At 38.2% G+C, this 14,725-nt stretch overlaps 1 protein-coding gene across 1 annotated transcript in view; it reads left to right on the top strand.

Moving 5' to 3' along the window:
• The window catches only part of ghrhrl (growth hormone releasing hormone receptor, like), a 38,839-nt gene that overhangs the window by 19,582 nt on the left and 4,532 nt on the right, over window positions 1-14,725 (top strand). Inside the window, exons 4-11 of the mRNA XM_053643350.1 lie at window positions 3,355-3,446; window positions 4,683-4,780; window positions 5,432-5,564; window positions 6,705-6,852; window positions 10,202-10,262; window positions 10,458-10,527; window positions 10,859-10,950; window positions 13,476-13,605. Coding sequence (XP_053499325.1) covers window positions 3,355-3,446; window positions 4,683-4,780; window positions 5,432-5,564; window positions 6,705-6,852; window positions 10,202-10,262; window positions 10,458-10,527; window positions 10,859-10,950; window positions 13,476-13,605 — 824 coding nt within the window. The remainder of the gene's footprint in view (window positions 1-3,354; window positions 3,447-4,682; window positions 4,781-5,431; window positions 5,565-6,704; window positions 6,853-10,201; window positions 10,263-10,457; window positions 10,528-10,858; window positions 10,951-13,475; window positions 13,606-14,725) is intronic.

Here is a 14,725-nt window from a genome sequence, read left to right as displayed (position 1 = left end):
TTTTTTTTAAATGAAACAACATGGCCGAATCCTATCCCTCTATAGCCATGTCCACTCAAGATCACACAGATACGTCTGGGCATGTTATGAGAAAATAAGAACACAAGATATGAACACCAAAAAGACCTGTTTCATTCACCTCAAAGCTAGGCACACACACACACAGATGGCCCAAACAACAGGCTATAGCTCCCATCAGAACGGGATGAAAAAAAGGATTTCATTGTCATTTCTTACTTTTTTCTGGTCCTTGCTTTTTCGTCCTCATAAAGCCAACAGACATTCTGTTTCACAGTATTTTGGCTAATACATTAGTAAGGTTTCTTATACTTTTAAAAAAAACATTTTTTAGCGATTACAAGAGAAAAACTTTGCTGTCATTTTTTTATTCTCTCTATGAACCCTTATTTACGTGCTGTTTTTTTAATTGCATCATACTCCTCCCCCTTTTCTGAATGAAGCAACTTTAAAAACAAGAAAATACAGAAATTATTACTTTATATAACCAACCTATAAACTCTTGTTTATCCCCTTCACAGCACATGCTAATCAACACGTAAACCACACCCACTAGTGACAAACCAATCAATAATATACAGCTGTAGCAAACAGTAAATCTGCCTAGCAACCAGCAATCTTTTATCCAATAACAACCCCCGATCAGTGACAAGCTAACCAGGCTTCCTGTAGCTAGCTGGCTAAAATAAAGCAAGCTAAAATAAATAATTGGTGTAAAAAATTTTTTTAAACCAAATAACAAACACATTGTCATGAATTAAAATGATATTTAAGCAAAAATATTACATTCATAAGTTTTCCCTTAACCCAAATGGAGATACAAGTATACTTCTCTATTTGTGCATTGGAACTGTGAAGCTAACATTGCTATCATGTAAGAACAGCAAACAGCAATCATAAAATTATCCCAGTTGTTTAGTGTTTAACAACTAATCAAGTATGTATGACAGACTGTTATGTATAAATGTGGACATAAGGGGGTTATTGAGCTAAAAAAAAACTGTCATAGCAGCCATCCTGAAGCGTTGTATAAGTCATCCTCAGGTGTGGTTAAAGTAGCAAAATTCTTTCCTCAAAACAAAGGGCAATTAAATTAACTAAATTAATCCTCTGGCTACAGCTGAAGTAAAGCAGGAAATGTTTCACATTCATGCACTTTGAGTGAATGCTAGGCAGCAGTACATGTGGTTATGGCATTCAGAATATTCATTTAATTATTTAAGGCACAGTGTAGGCTGCCATCATATCCTCTTGTCATATTAATAACGTTAATAAAAATAGGAAATGAAATACTGTTATGACAGCTCCACTGATAATGATTCAAATAACATGCTAGTGAGCGAAAATGATATTTTATATTATATAGCCAGATATACACTACTTTTCCTGTTTCTGAAATACACCTTTATCAGCTGTCACCTTGATATCCTCATGCTCAGACTGGAGCTAGCTGGCTAGTAGCTTCCAAACACATTCTGATTAGTTAATCCTTTTCCTCACCATAGCAGCTGGTAGCCATTTAAATGCGATTCATTCAGTCATTCATTTGACATCTGGGGCTGTTACATATTGAGGAATCATAATGATTATTTTGTTGACATTTTACAAATGTCATTATATAACTAGGCACAATTATGTGGCGTATACTACAGTGTATGGCCAAAAGTATGTGGACACCTGGGCATGACACCCATATGGTATGTGAGCCATACAGTGTATATAATCAGCTATGCTTTATGTGTACTATGTTATCCATCCATGAATTAGCATATTTCAGCGGGGTTCAAACCCCTCAGCTATGCCTTTGGTGTGTGTCCTAATGGCACTAACAATGAAGTCAGTCACCATATATCAATGGTCTACCTAATCTGAGATGAGAACCTGTTAATCACATAAAGTGCACCTGTAATCAGCTAATCAGCAACGTTCTCATTCAACCACTCCATTCCCCAATGAAGACGAGTTGCAGACGCAATTAAATAAGCCCAGCAGGTATTTCAAAATTCAGAATAATCACAGAAGCTGGAGGAGAATAAAGTAGCAAAAATATCTCTCTCTCTGTCTCTTTCCCCCATTTGTTTCACCATTAGTGAATGATCATTCTACAGGAAAAGTCGTTCATTACATGTAAATAATAATAATGTCCTTATTTAACATCCCACCGTAAAATAATTTTTAAAACAAACGCCATTATTTCAAGCAGTTGATTTTCATGGTGTGTAACCAGAAACCTAACCCTTGGAGAAACAAATCACGAGTACGTCTCCACTCTAAACAAGATTACCTGCCTGCCAGGTTGGGTGAGCTCCAAGGGGGCCTGTGTTTTAATAAGCTTGGTGCTGAGTGAAGAGTGGAGCGGTTCGAACTTTCTGGGTCTGGGTTTAAACACAAATACTATGATAGGTAAATAAATATTACATTATTTGAATGCTACAATATGCAGGGAATGATTTTTGTGCGCTATTTGTATAGCACTTGTGATGGGATTATGAATTATGGGATGCCATTTCTTTTGAAATAAAACAAGGATATAATAATATTAAATAAATAAAAATGTATATATTTCTATAGTTTATGGTCTAGTATATGCTACATGTTACCATTTAGGACCGAACATAATGTCCTAAGATTATCTATTTTTAACATAGCTGTAACAGGCTTTTGTTGAGTTACAGTTTGCTTAATTCATAATTATTATATAGGTTTTGGTCCCTTAGACCATAGCTCTGTTCAATTTTTGACTCTGATTGGTCAGAAAGTGTTGATTAATTTTCTAAAACAGCAGTAGTGACAGCTGTACATCAAAGAGCTTGGTCTAATACAATATGGTTTCTATAGTAACAACCCATTCACGGTGACTTTTGTGGCAGACGCACCATGTAATCTAAACCTAATAATAACATCTTGTGCTTTAACAAAGAAAAATATCATCGTTGATATGCTGAAGCTTTCCGAAAGGAGTCTCCAGTGTCATCGCTCTGTAACAGTCAGAGGTACAGCTGTAACTTTACATTTTCCACAGAACATGTTCAGCACCAAGCTGCGTTTTTTTTCTTCCTGTTAACTTCACAAGAGAATAATAGCTGTTATTACAAAAGTGATCACTAGTAATGTGGATGTGTCATTCTTTAATAAATAAAAAAATTGCAAATTGCTGTTGTATAAGACGAGGAAAAGACTTCGCAGGAACATCACACTATGTCGCCGTTGATTATTTTCCTATAGAAGCCTGTAGCACGCCCTTGTTTTATTCATGTTTTATTCCTTATTTATTTCCATCGTGCATCACGGCCATCTGTTAGAGGACTCTTTAATATTTGACTCATTGTCCTGTAGGTACAGTGAGCCGTAACTGCACCAGTTTGGGCTGGTCGGACTCGTTTCCTCCCTACCATGAGGCCTGCAGCATCGAGGACGACATCCCAGAGGTCAGTGCAGCGTTTACCGAAATACATACTGCATTTACAAGCAAGATAATATTAAAGCTGTACAGGATAGAAAATCTGTTTTACTTCCACGTTGTTGTACAATTGCTCTGATGGGATTATCAGTCTAATTTTATAGTTTGATCATGGTATGATGGGGTCATTGAATATAAACAGAACCATACATAAATAAGAAATATTTCATCACGGTCATTAAATGCATCTCATGCATGACCTTTCTCAGTAGGTCGTTGTATGTGTGAGATCATCAGTATCAGCGGTTTGAGTGTTTCTACTTGAGTGAAATGCCACATAATGAGCTCTCGAACAGATGGCTGGGTTTGTTCATTCAGAATTGCGCTTTGAGACTAACTTGATCATTTAATTATGTTTTGTCTCATGCTTTAAATGAGTAACAGATCAAACCATTCCTGTTTGTCAGGGTCAATGTCATAATAAGTCTTCATTTGCAAAGGATGTCCTTATAAGCATAGAAATATTTGATGGTAAAGTGTAAATTCGATGTCGGTCCGGTTTGTCTTTAAATAATCTGTTCTCATTCCGTGTGCCAAAGAACAATAAGCCCTCTTGCCTAAATGACTGTCATCCTGTAGTCTTAACATCGCTTAACATGAAGGTTTTTGAGAGGCTTATCAAAAATTACATCTGCTCCTCCATCCCTGACCCCATCGACCCACTCCGGTTCACCTACCGCCCCAAAAGGTCTACTGAGGACGTGATCTCTCACGTACAAACCCCCCCACCACCACAACCACCCTCACCACCACAACCACCCTCACCCACACTGACCGCAACGAAGGGAACTATATACATATTTGTGTTTTTGAGTTTTGAATTAAAAAAAAAAAAAAAAATTACTATAGTGTAAAAGAAGGCATGCTATACATTAAATATTGAGAAAATTGTCATTTGTACCTGCAATGTCTTGCCCAGTGTGCCCAAAGTGTTACTACAAACAGAAGTAAAATAGAACCACATTTACTTTGTCACCCAGAAAATATGGAGACTGCAAACTTTTCCCCTTGTCTGCACCCTCACATTAAACCTGACATTCTCCACTGTCCAATGCTCTGAAGTCCAGACGCAGTCCTGACGCATTACTAACAAACTAGTGTCATTTCTCTATCATTGCTATGCAGGCATGTCACTCACATGTTACCTCCTTCACTCAGATTAGCATGTATGACGATATGTAATTGCTAGTTGTGTGTATATCAGGATTCATACTTCACCACGGTGAGACTGATCTACTCCATCGGATACGGAGCCTCTCTGATCTCCCTGTCCATTGCGGTGGTAATCCTGCTGATCTTCAGGTACTCCGGTCTTTCTTTCTTTCTTTCTTTCTCCCCCCCCCAGCAATCTTGGTAATGCTAATGTTCGGCCCAAACTCTGATCCTCTAAGGTTTTTTTTTTTTCTCCCTCATGTCACAAAACCTTTTATCTGTTTCTGTGAGCTTGGTGCTAAAAGCACATCTAATCCGCTTTGATTGTGAAGAAAAGCGTCAACATTAATTCAGCACGTTGTCGTTTGGGTTCAGGCCTCCGCAGACGCTAAATAAAATAACACACAGCGGTCTGAAAAGAGTAAATTAATTACGACAATGCTGAGGAACCACCGCTGAGATACAGAGAGCCATTATGGTAGGTGATTGCAATTTACCTGGTGCAGACAAAACAGACTGTGGCCTTTTGCTGGCGGAGACAGCGGACAGCTTTCTGTGCCGATTATCTCTCGTGTCTATTATGTCTCAGGTAGACAAGGTTATTTCAGTTTATACCACAGAGCTGTTAAATTCTTCATTATGATTGGTCAGAACTTATATAAGGAATAAACCACTTATAGGAAACAGTAAATTTCTTGTTGATTCTTTTCCTATAACAGCACAACCCCAGTAGCTTTATAGTACATGCATGTACTTAACTGAAGTCTTTCAGTGTTACACTGTGTAAATGTATGTATGCAGGAGGCTGCACTGTGCAAGAAACTACATCCACGTCCAGCTGTTCATCAGCTTCATCATCAAAGCAGCGTCTGTTTTTATTAAGGATGCTATACTCTTTGGCAGTGAAGATACTGACCACTGTTCTCTGTCTACTGTAAGTGTATAGAGAGAACATACACACACACACACACACACACACACTTTGTCCACAGACTCAGCATCATGAAGAGGTTACCATGCTCCTCTCTGTTGTACATTTTATCTTTCTCATAAATAAATAGGTTTGCATGTTCTCCCCGTGCTGCGGGGGTTTACTCCGGGTACTCCGGTTTCCTCCCCAGTCCAAAGACATGCATGATAGGCTTATTGGCATGTCTAAAGTGTCCGTAGTGTATGAATGGGTGTGTGAGTGTGTATGTGATTGTGCCCTGCGACGGACTGGCACCCTGTCCAGGATGTACCCCACCTTGTGCCCGATGCTCCCTGGGATACGCTCCAGGTTCCCCGTGACCCTGAAAAGGAGTAAGCAGTAGAAGATGGATGGATGGATGGATAAATAAATAGATACAGATATTGTTCTAATAGATATTTTTTTATTTTGTAATCAAATAAATGATCCCTGAAAGGTAGGGCTTTGTGTTCTGTCAGTCCTTAAGGTGTGTTTGCATTCAAGATTCAGACGAATAGGCCTGAATTGCCCCCGAGTACAGCTTAAGGCTACGATTAGACCGCGATTGCATTCCAGCGTGGCACGGCTGCGTCGCAGTGATGCGTATTGTCCAGCATCACAGTGGACACTGTTTGTTTGTGCATTGGGTTTTGGTCGGCATTGCACTGACGATACGGAACGTTACGTTTAACGCTTGAAAGTTCACAAAGATCATACTTGCCGTCTTAATTTGTATACAAAGTTTTACAAATTTAAGGTTTAGATTAAAGTGCAGGGGCCTTACCTTTCCGTACTACTTAATTTGTATGAATTCGAACAAAATCAAAGTTCTTTCTCTAATGAGATCTTGTTTTTGCTTGCTAATATGGAAATAATCGACTTTGGCAGGGGCTATATCAGCTTGTCGTTGATTATTTTCCTATAAAAGGCATGCGTACTTGCGTTACCCAGCCGAGATGTAGTATCAGCAGCACTTCGTTTCATTTGCATAACATTTCCCTCAGCTCCATGTCTAACACTTCACTTCCTTTTCTCAACTACAGCACGACTTTATTCTCTTTAGCAGTTTCCCTTTATTAATAAGTTTGTCTCTTTTCTTAATTCCCTCTTATCTTTTTCATGCAGGCAGCCTGTAAGGCGTCTATCGTGTTCTGTCATTACTGTGTGATGAGTAATTTCTCCTGGCTGCTGGTGGAGGCGGGGTATCTCAACTCTCTGCTGCTGTCTGTTCGCAGTCGCCGCTGCCTTTGGGGCTTCTCTCTGCTGGGCTGGGGTGAGGGGGCTTAACGCCGCTGCTGCTTTTCTAATAGCACGTGGTCCATGCCTAGCAGGCAGTTGTTCCGGACTCAGTATAGCATGACTATATACGTGTTTTAGGCTTGGACCAACACCACTACGTTTATTCAATGGATTTGTGCCTTCGTCATCTTTTCTTCTAATTATTCGCACTGAAAACGGATGATGGAGATACAAATAGATGTCAAAAATAATTATGGGATTCATAACGTCAGGCTAAAATCACCTGTATGAATTGGTTTCTTCCTCATATCATCTCAGGGAGTTTTTCCTCACCACCAGCTCAGTCAATAGGGATAAATTCACACACTTAAAATCTGTATCCTGTGTTTATATGTTTCTGTAAAGCTGCTTTACATTGTTAGGAAATCGCTACACAAATCGAATTGAATTGAAATTGAATGAATCTCACAACAGCTACAACTTTTGGACAATGTCGTATTTTAGGTTTCACCTTATAGGTTTACACAGCACACTATGGAATGTGTGCCCCCACATCTCTCCTGAGCTGTCCACCAGGCCACGCCCCCCTCCCCCTTGTCTCAGTGAGATATTTCATAATAATTATATAAATAATTGCATAGATAACCAGGTATTATATCATATAGATAATAGATTAATAATTACATAGGTAACCAGTGATTCCTAAGTCTAGCTTGAAAATTGCGATTTAAGATCGTAACGTTGTGAAGACGTTCTTTCGGCTCCATAGCTGTAATATGAAGATTATTTCTGTTCAGATTGTGTATTTGTGATTTCATCATTGCATTTACAATAGTGTGATGTTTCAGTCAAAACCTTGTCGTAGGCCAATCGCGCACTTTGGCAGGATAACCACTGATCCATTTCTCGTTAATAACCAGAACGTGAGCATTGATAAGACATTAAATTACGATTCCTAGTTGACAGATTTCTGAATCTACAGAGTATAGATTCCTAAAATTGCAATCGCATGCATATTAAGTATATAATTATGGATTTGCTTTGACTGGGCATTGAAACAAGGGAAACGTAGACTTCACAAGGAAACAGATGCTCCTTTGGAAAAGCCGGATGATTGAGCGTGTCATGACATAGCTAAAGTGTCATATCACCTGTGACACTATCAGCAACACTCCAGTACCTTTCTGAGTTCTCTCTCATCCTTGGCAAGAAACGGTAAAGGATGGTTTAATTTGGTGAAGATCACGCCGTGAAATGGAGAGAAAGCAGCACACCAAATCAGTATAATGATAACACCGCATGATAAGTAAAGGAACCCTACTACAAAACAGACGCCAATCAGTACAATGGACCCACCGTCAAGTGACCGTCTAATCAATAAACTAGTTTAACACTCAAGTGCTTGTCATTTGTTTCTTTCTGTCCGACTCACATTCTTCTCTGTGGTCTGATCGGTGAAAAACACATGATGCAGATATTCATGCAGGGTTTTTTTATCATTCGTTGTACCAGGCCCAGGATCTATCATTGCAGGATCTGACTTCATGGTGGTACTTATCGATTGTGTTGTTTTTGTTGCAAATTTCTGCCATCATGAAGTACCACACACCAAGTGATGAAAAACCCCTACATGAAACAACTTTTACCACATTTGTAAGTCTAATTACAATCAGATTTCCAGACTCTTACGTGACTCAGTTTGACCAGTTTAGGGTTTAATGCTGGGGTTTTTATTCCATTATTTGTCGTACCAGGCCCTGGCTGTCTCCTTGTAAGACCTGCCTTCTTGGTAATTTTCCTCATGGTGGCGTCATGAAGTGTCACACACTGAAATGAAAACAGACTTTTTCCAATTTCGTTCCAGCCACATCCATAAGTCTAATTACAATCAAATTTCCAGACTCTTCTGTTACTCAATTTCACCAATTTAGGAGTTCATGTGGGGTTTTTTTTTTCTTTCCATCATTTGATATATAGCACTTCTTGATGGAAGGAATTTGCAAAAAAAGTACAACAATAAAGATGAAAACCAACATGAAGGAAGGTCCTGCAATGAGAGAACCATGTACAATATGCTAGGCTGTTTCTGAAGTTTTGGGGACCCTAAGTGAAATCCTTAAAAACTTTCTTACGTGGTTTGGGGTCTAAACGCCTTACTTATTGCACTGATAGTTATAAATGCCCATGACAATATGTATTAGAGTGTTTGAAGTAAAGACTGTATAGCTGTTACTATAACCACCAGTGTAGTGTGTACATGCAAGCAAATCCGACTTTGGTCGAATAAATTGAATTAGGTCATGTATTTTAAGAAATAATTCAGATTTGCTTTGCTGTGTGAACAAAACCTTTATTCCTGGTTACTCTTCAATATACTTTCATGATACAAAATTGAAGTTCCACGTGTCTCTGTGTGTGAACGCGTTCATTTTTTTAAAACCAATTGTATCCCACTTTCATATGCAATCATCCGACATGCATACTCAACTCAAAATAACCATATTTATACCATTAATAGCAACTATCTCACAGATATTTGTTTAGTTGCCCATATCTGTGTCTGTTTAGTGCTGCAAATATCCATATTTGTATTCGGATTAATCCTGAAGTTTTTGGTAATTAAATATGAACCCTACCGCTATGCAGCCAAAAACACTGGGAAGAAAAACACAAAGTAGAAATGCCAGCATTGCACAGTTTGGGTTTGTATCTGCCCACAATATTTTTTAATGAATTTCATTGGTTCTTTTACCCAAAATATAAACACGAATAGCCTAATTTAAACCCTGACCAGGCAGTTACTTAGGACGAATTAATGCTGTAAATGGTAAATCTACCAGTGCTGCAAAATTAACGAAGACTGCGTTTGTTTGTCACACATCTGAACGCTCGCTTGCACCTGCACGAAATTAAAACCTCCCGTTTGTCTGACTTGCGTCCTATGAGGTCCCGGTGCACGACTCAGCCAGATGTGCCTCCTATTCCTATCTGTATTTGTATCCCTTTTATAACACATTATCTGTTCCTTCTGAATAATATAATGCGAAAAGTAAATTGAGCCATAAGGCAAAATGATGTCACTGGGGTTCAGCCTACAATCAAAATCTGGACTCCTGCCATCCTGTTTCTCAGATTTGCTTCAAATAAAGTCGGACAGAGAAAATGTTTTAGTTAAGAGTCGTTCTCATGTCATATCTGAGTTGCCTTCCTCTGTGGCACATTTGAGTTAATTAAGAAGTTGTTGTTTTTTCTTGGTTTATCTCTCACATGGTTTGAATAAGAATAATTAAGTAGACCAAATTTCCTCTCCACATGATCTCCATTACAGATTAGTGATGATTTTCACTTCTCTCTCTCTCTCTCTCTCTCTCTCTCGTCTGCAGGAGTTCCTCTGTTTTTTATCCTCCTCTGGATCGTCTCCCGGGTGTATTTTGAGGACACAGAGTAAATATCTTGCTCTTATTCACAGTCAGGAATGAACTGCATCGGCAACTTGACCTGAAATCCTTGATGTCCATTAGAACATTGTGGTTATTGCTTCATCATTGGCAGCACAAAACATATTTTTACACTATTATTATTATTATTATGTTGAATGTTCCGACCTGATAAGCAGCGCTTGGCGAATATATTTTCCAGATGCTGGGACATTAATGAAGATTCCCCTTACTGGTGGATCATCAAGGGTCCGATTGTCGTATCCATAGGGGTAAACTTGCATACACTTGTATACACAAAGAGAAAGAAAATCCATGTATTTTACTTCATATCACAGCACTGTTGAGTCGCTGTGATCTATCACTTCAGGATGTGCAGTTAGAGGAAAATAATCACCTTCAGATTTTTAACAGTATCTCTGCTTCATTACATCACCCCATCCCCATCATTGATTGTTTTCCTATAACAGCACATCCCCAAGTGTTTTATTCCTTACATAACTCACCGGATCTGTGTTGTTGTTGTTTTTTTTTTATATATATATATATATATATATATATATATATATATATATATATATATATATATATATATATGCACAGATCAACTTCCTGTTGTTCCTGAACATCATTAGGATACTGGTGCAGAAGTTGAACCCGCGTCTAATCCAGTTCAACAACTCGGCACAGTATAGGTAGGGAGCCTCTCGAGAATTAGGATTAAGATTTACGACACTGGAAAATGTCTTCCACACATACATTTACTTCATATTCATGATCATTCCAAATGCCTTAAAATTAGTTCAAAGACTGCACTGGATTATTAGATAGTTTGATTATTAGATATAAGATTGGATTATTAAATAATTGCAGGCATCCATGGCAATTGAAAAGGCCAGATTTACTGTGAAAACCTTGTTAGAGAATCACGGAAAGATTTTTTTATGTTTCACATGTTTTAATTTTGTCATTTAAAAAAATGTAGTACAACATAGGCACATTTAGTTTAATGTAGAAATGAGAATTTATTTTACAAAATTGTAACACTTGGTCACAGCTTGCTTTATTGGGCTTCTCAATTTGGTCCTGCGATTGCGATTCTTTAAATAATTCTTGAATTTGCATCCACTTTTTGTGTACTTGCGTTCTCCTCTAATAAGACGTTACAATTTTGAACGGAATCATTAAATCTATAAAAAGCTTTGTGCTGATTTAAAAAAAATTCTTCCTCATTTTCAGTTTTTTCCCAGTTTTTTTTTTAACCAATATATCACAACACCCCCATGTCAAAGTACACATTAACTTCCTTTATTATTTTTGATTTTTCATATTCATTTTTGCACATTTACTTTAGATACACAACTGTTTTAATTCATATACAAAACCAGGTTAAAGTAAATTGAAACAGTATACAGAGGTTTAAAATGCATGTACAAGAGAGAAAAGTCTGAGCTGATCCAGCTAACTGAGATTGTATAAAGAAACTTAGTTTTCAAACATGATCAGTTTTCAAATGCCTTTGGAATGAATTACACCCTTGCTTAATGATTTCAGGGATTTCAGACCAAAAGCCAGAATCAAAACCTAAAAAGGAAATGGGAAAATTTCATTTCATCTGAGTTCCCTAGAAAGCATGTACCTATTAAAGTTTTGCCAAGTGTGAGCAAATTAATAAATAAATAAATAAATAAAAAGAAAGAAAAACAATATGAAAGCTATCACAAATGGATTTGAAGTGGGGTTTTTTTTATTTATTTTTTTAAGAACAACACTTTTACCTCTAATGGATCCACATAGCAAATCCAACCATTTCGCACCACTGGATATGGATTTGACGTCATTGCGGACGTGCTTTTCTATCTTTCTGTGTACAGTATAAAGTATAAAACACAATGTGTGTCTCTTCACTCAAGTGTATTTTGTGCGTTCTAAATTGAAGAGGTCCTCTTTGAGTAGCAGGCAGCAGTGCCTTCTTTGAATAGAGAGTAATAATGTAGAATAACACCTGTCAGCTGTATAGAGGGCACGGGATAATGCTGCTCAGTATATGACTGGGACAAAAGCTTTTAAATTCCTATTAAAGAAATGGCATCTAATCATTGTCTCTTTTCTGTTTTGAAGAGCACCTATAGAGTTGATAGATAGAGCTTTCGTATTCAATTCTTAGAGACGTACGTGTATGTGTGTGAGAGAAAGAGCGAGAGAGAGAAAGAGTGACTTTAAAATGGAACTTTGAATTTCTTGTCAAAAGTAATGGTACATGAATACAATGCCTAAATCATTGTTTTGTCACGTTTTAACGTAAATCTTTAACTCGACACGACATCCAGTTTGTACTTTGCGTCTTATTTAATTACAAAGTAGGAATTGACATGTAGAGATCTGACAGACAGTAGCCACCACTCACAGAACAATATTCCTAGTCTACATCAACTGCTTGATTGCGTAACACCATCAGCGCAAGTGACGACAGATTCTTCGTAGTTGCACAAAGAGGTCAGTATGGGGTCATTCTTTTCCAGTATCTAATTGGAAAGTTATCATCCTTGCGTAAACAGGATAACGTCGTTGTAATCGTAACTACATACCTTTCTTATTAATTTCATTGGCGTTTTAATCAATGATACGATATCGTTATGAAATAAAAGCTACGTCAGAAAGAAAACTAACAGGGTATGCCATTGTAGGGAATTTCCCATGCTGGAAAACTTACTGTCTGTTGTAAAGCGCTGACACTGGAGACTCCTTCAATACAGTGAACGTTCCCTAAACAGAAAAACGTCACTGTATCCAAACAGTTTTCTTTGCTTAAAAACCAACAAATGCTTTGAAACCTGTTTATTATTAGTCTTCGATTATATGGAGAGTTTGCTCTACAAGTCCCTGTGAATTACAGCTGGAGCTTCTGAGCAATCGGGTTTGAGAATTTGGTATGAAATGCGAATAACACTGAATAAGCAAAGATTTTAAAGGGTTAACACATTTACTAACACAACTGCATAAATGCCACCGATGACAACAGGTTCAGTTTGAAAAGGTGCCCTTTCCAACGCACACAACTGCAAAAAGACCTGCCAGTTTCCTCAAGATTGGAGGCAATTTCACATCGCAGGTTCAATTATACGCAGGTCCAAACATGTCCCTTTTCTGAACCTTTAGCATTTATACTTTGCTATATTGAGATATCATTCTGCCTTTTTCTATGTCTCATCTTTCTCAGACGCCTGACCAAGTCCACGCTTCTCCTCATCCCCCTGTTTGGGACCCATTACGTGGTGTTTAACTTCCTGCCGGACTACGCTAACATCAGCCTGCGTCTCTGTTTAGAGCTGTGCCTCGGCTCCTTTCAGGTACCCATCATCCCCTGTCCATCATCAGTGCGAGAGCGGTTCAGTGCTGAACCGTTTCACTTCACCTTTTAAACTTTATATAATCCATGGCATGATCTTAAGTCATGGTCCAATACATACTGTTTAGCTCAAATGGCGTTTGTTCTAACGTCATGAAAGGCTTCAGGTATCTGTGTATAGTTTAACACGGTGCAGTTGAATTCTCAATTCTGATTGGGCAGAAAGTCTGACAGTAGCTCCCGGCTGTAATTTAATGCATGTCTTTGGACTGGGGGAGGAAACCGGAGTACCCGGAGGAAACCCCTGCAGCACGGGGAGAACATGCAAACTCCGCACACACAGGAGAATCGAACCCCCGACCCTGTCGGTGTGAGGAGAATGTGCTAACCACTAAGCCACCCATATGAAAAGACATGTTATTCAAAATTTAAAAAATTTAAAAATAAAAATGCCTATGAGATAAATATTAAAATGGGTAAATGCAGCAATAAATAAATAATATTGTGTACTGTTGCTTGGAATGCGTGAGCAGCCAGTGATCTTCCCTGACCCCGCCCCAGTGGTGTTGACTGACAGATTACAACAGAATCAAATAAATCTGGCATTATGAATTGAAAAAGGGCATTATGAAATAAAAACAAACTGAAATGTGACAGTGTTTTTGTGAAAATGGGTAACTTATTATTTTATTATTTATACCATAGGCGTTTTTAATTTACTTAATTTGGACTAAAACGGCATTCCATACACATCACCATGTCATGTTTTATTCCTTAATTAAAGTAAAACTGATAACGTTCCCACTTTGGCCTGAAGCTTCTCAGAAAGCGTTTGTAGACCAGTAATCTGTAAGCGGCAGGTTACCATGGAGTAGGCCGTTTTTCTCCAGTATTTTTCTCCATTATTTCTCCATGTACTTGTTGACATGTTCCCTCTGTAAATTCAGTGTTCAGGTGTTTAATTAAAATGGACGAGTGTATATCACACTTTCTCCCCCTGAGTCTGAACTGCACCGCGGCCCTGCTAGAGTGCGCCGCTGTTATAAGTCCACAGTGCTACTTTCCTCATTTTATTCTCCCTGAAAGCAGTAATAACCCAACCTGCAAATCTTTTTGCCATT

Source organism: Ictalurus furcatus, chromosome 15 (assembly GCF_023375685.1).
Source record: "Ictalurus furcatus strain D&B chromosome 15, Billie_1.0, whole genome shotgun sequence".
Lineage (NCBI taxonomy): Eukaryota > Metazoa > Chordata > Actinopteri > Siluriformes > Ictaluridae > Ictalurus > Ictalurus furcatus.
This window is presented reverse-complemented; position numbering and strand designations above follow the sequence as displayed.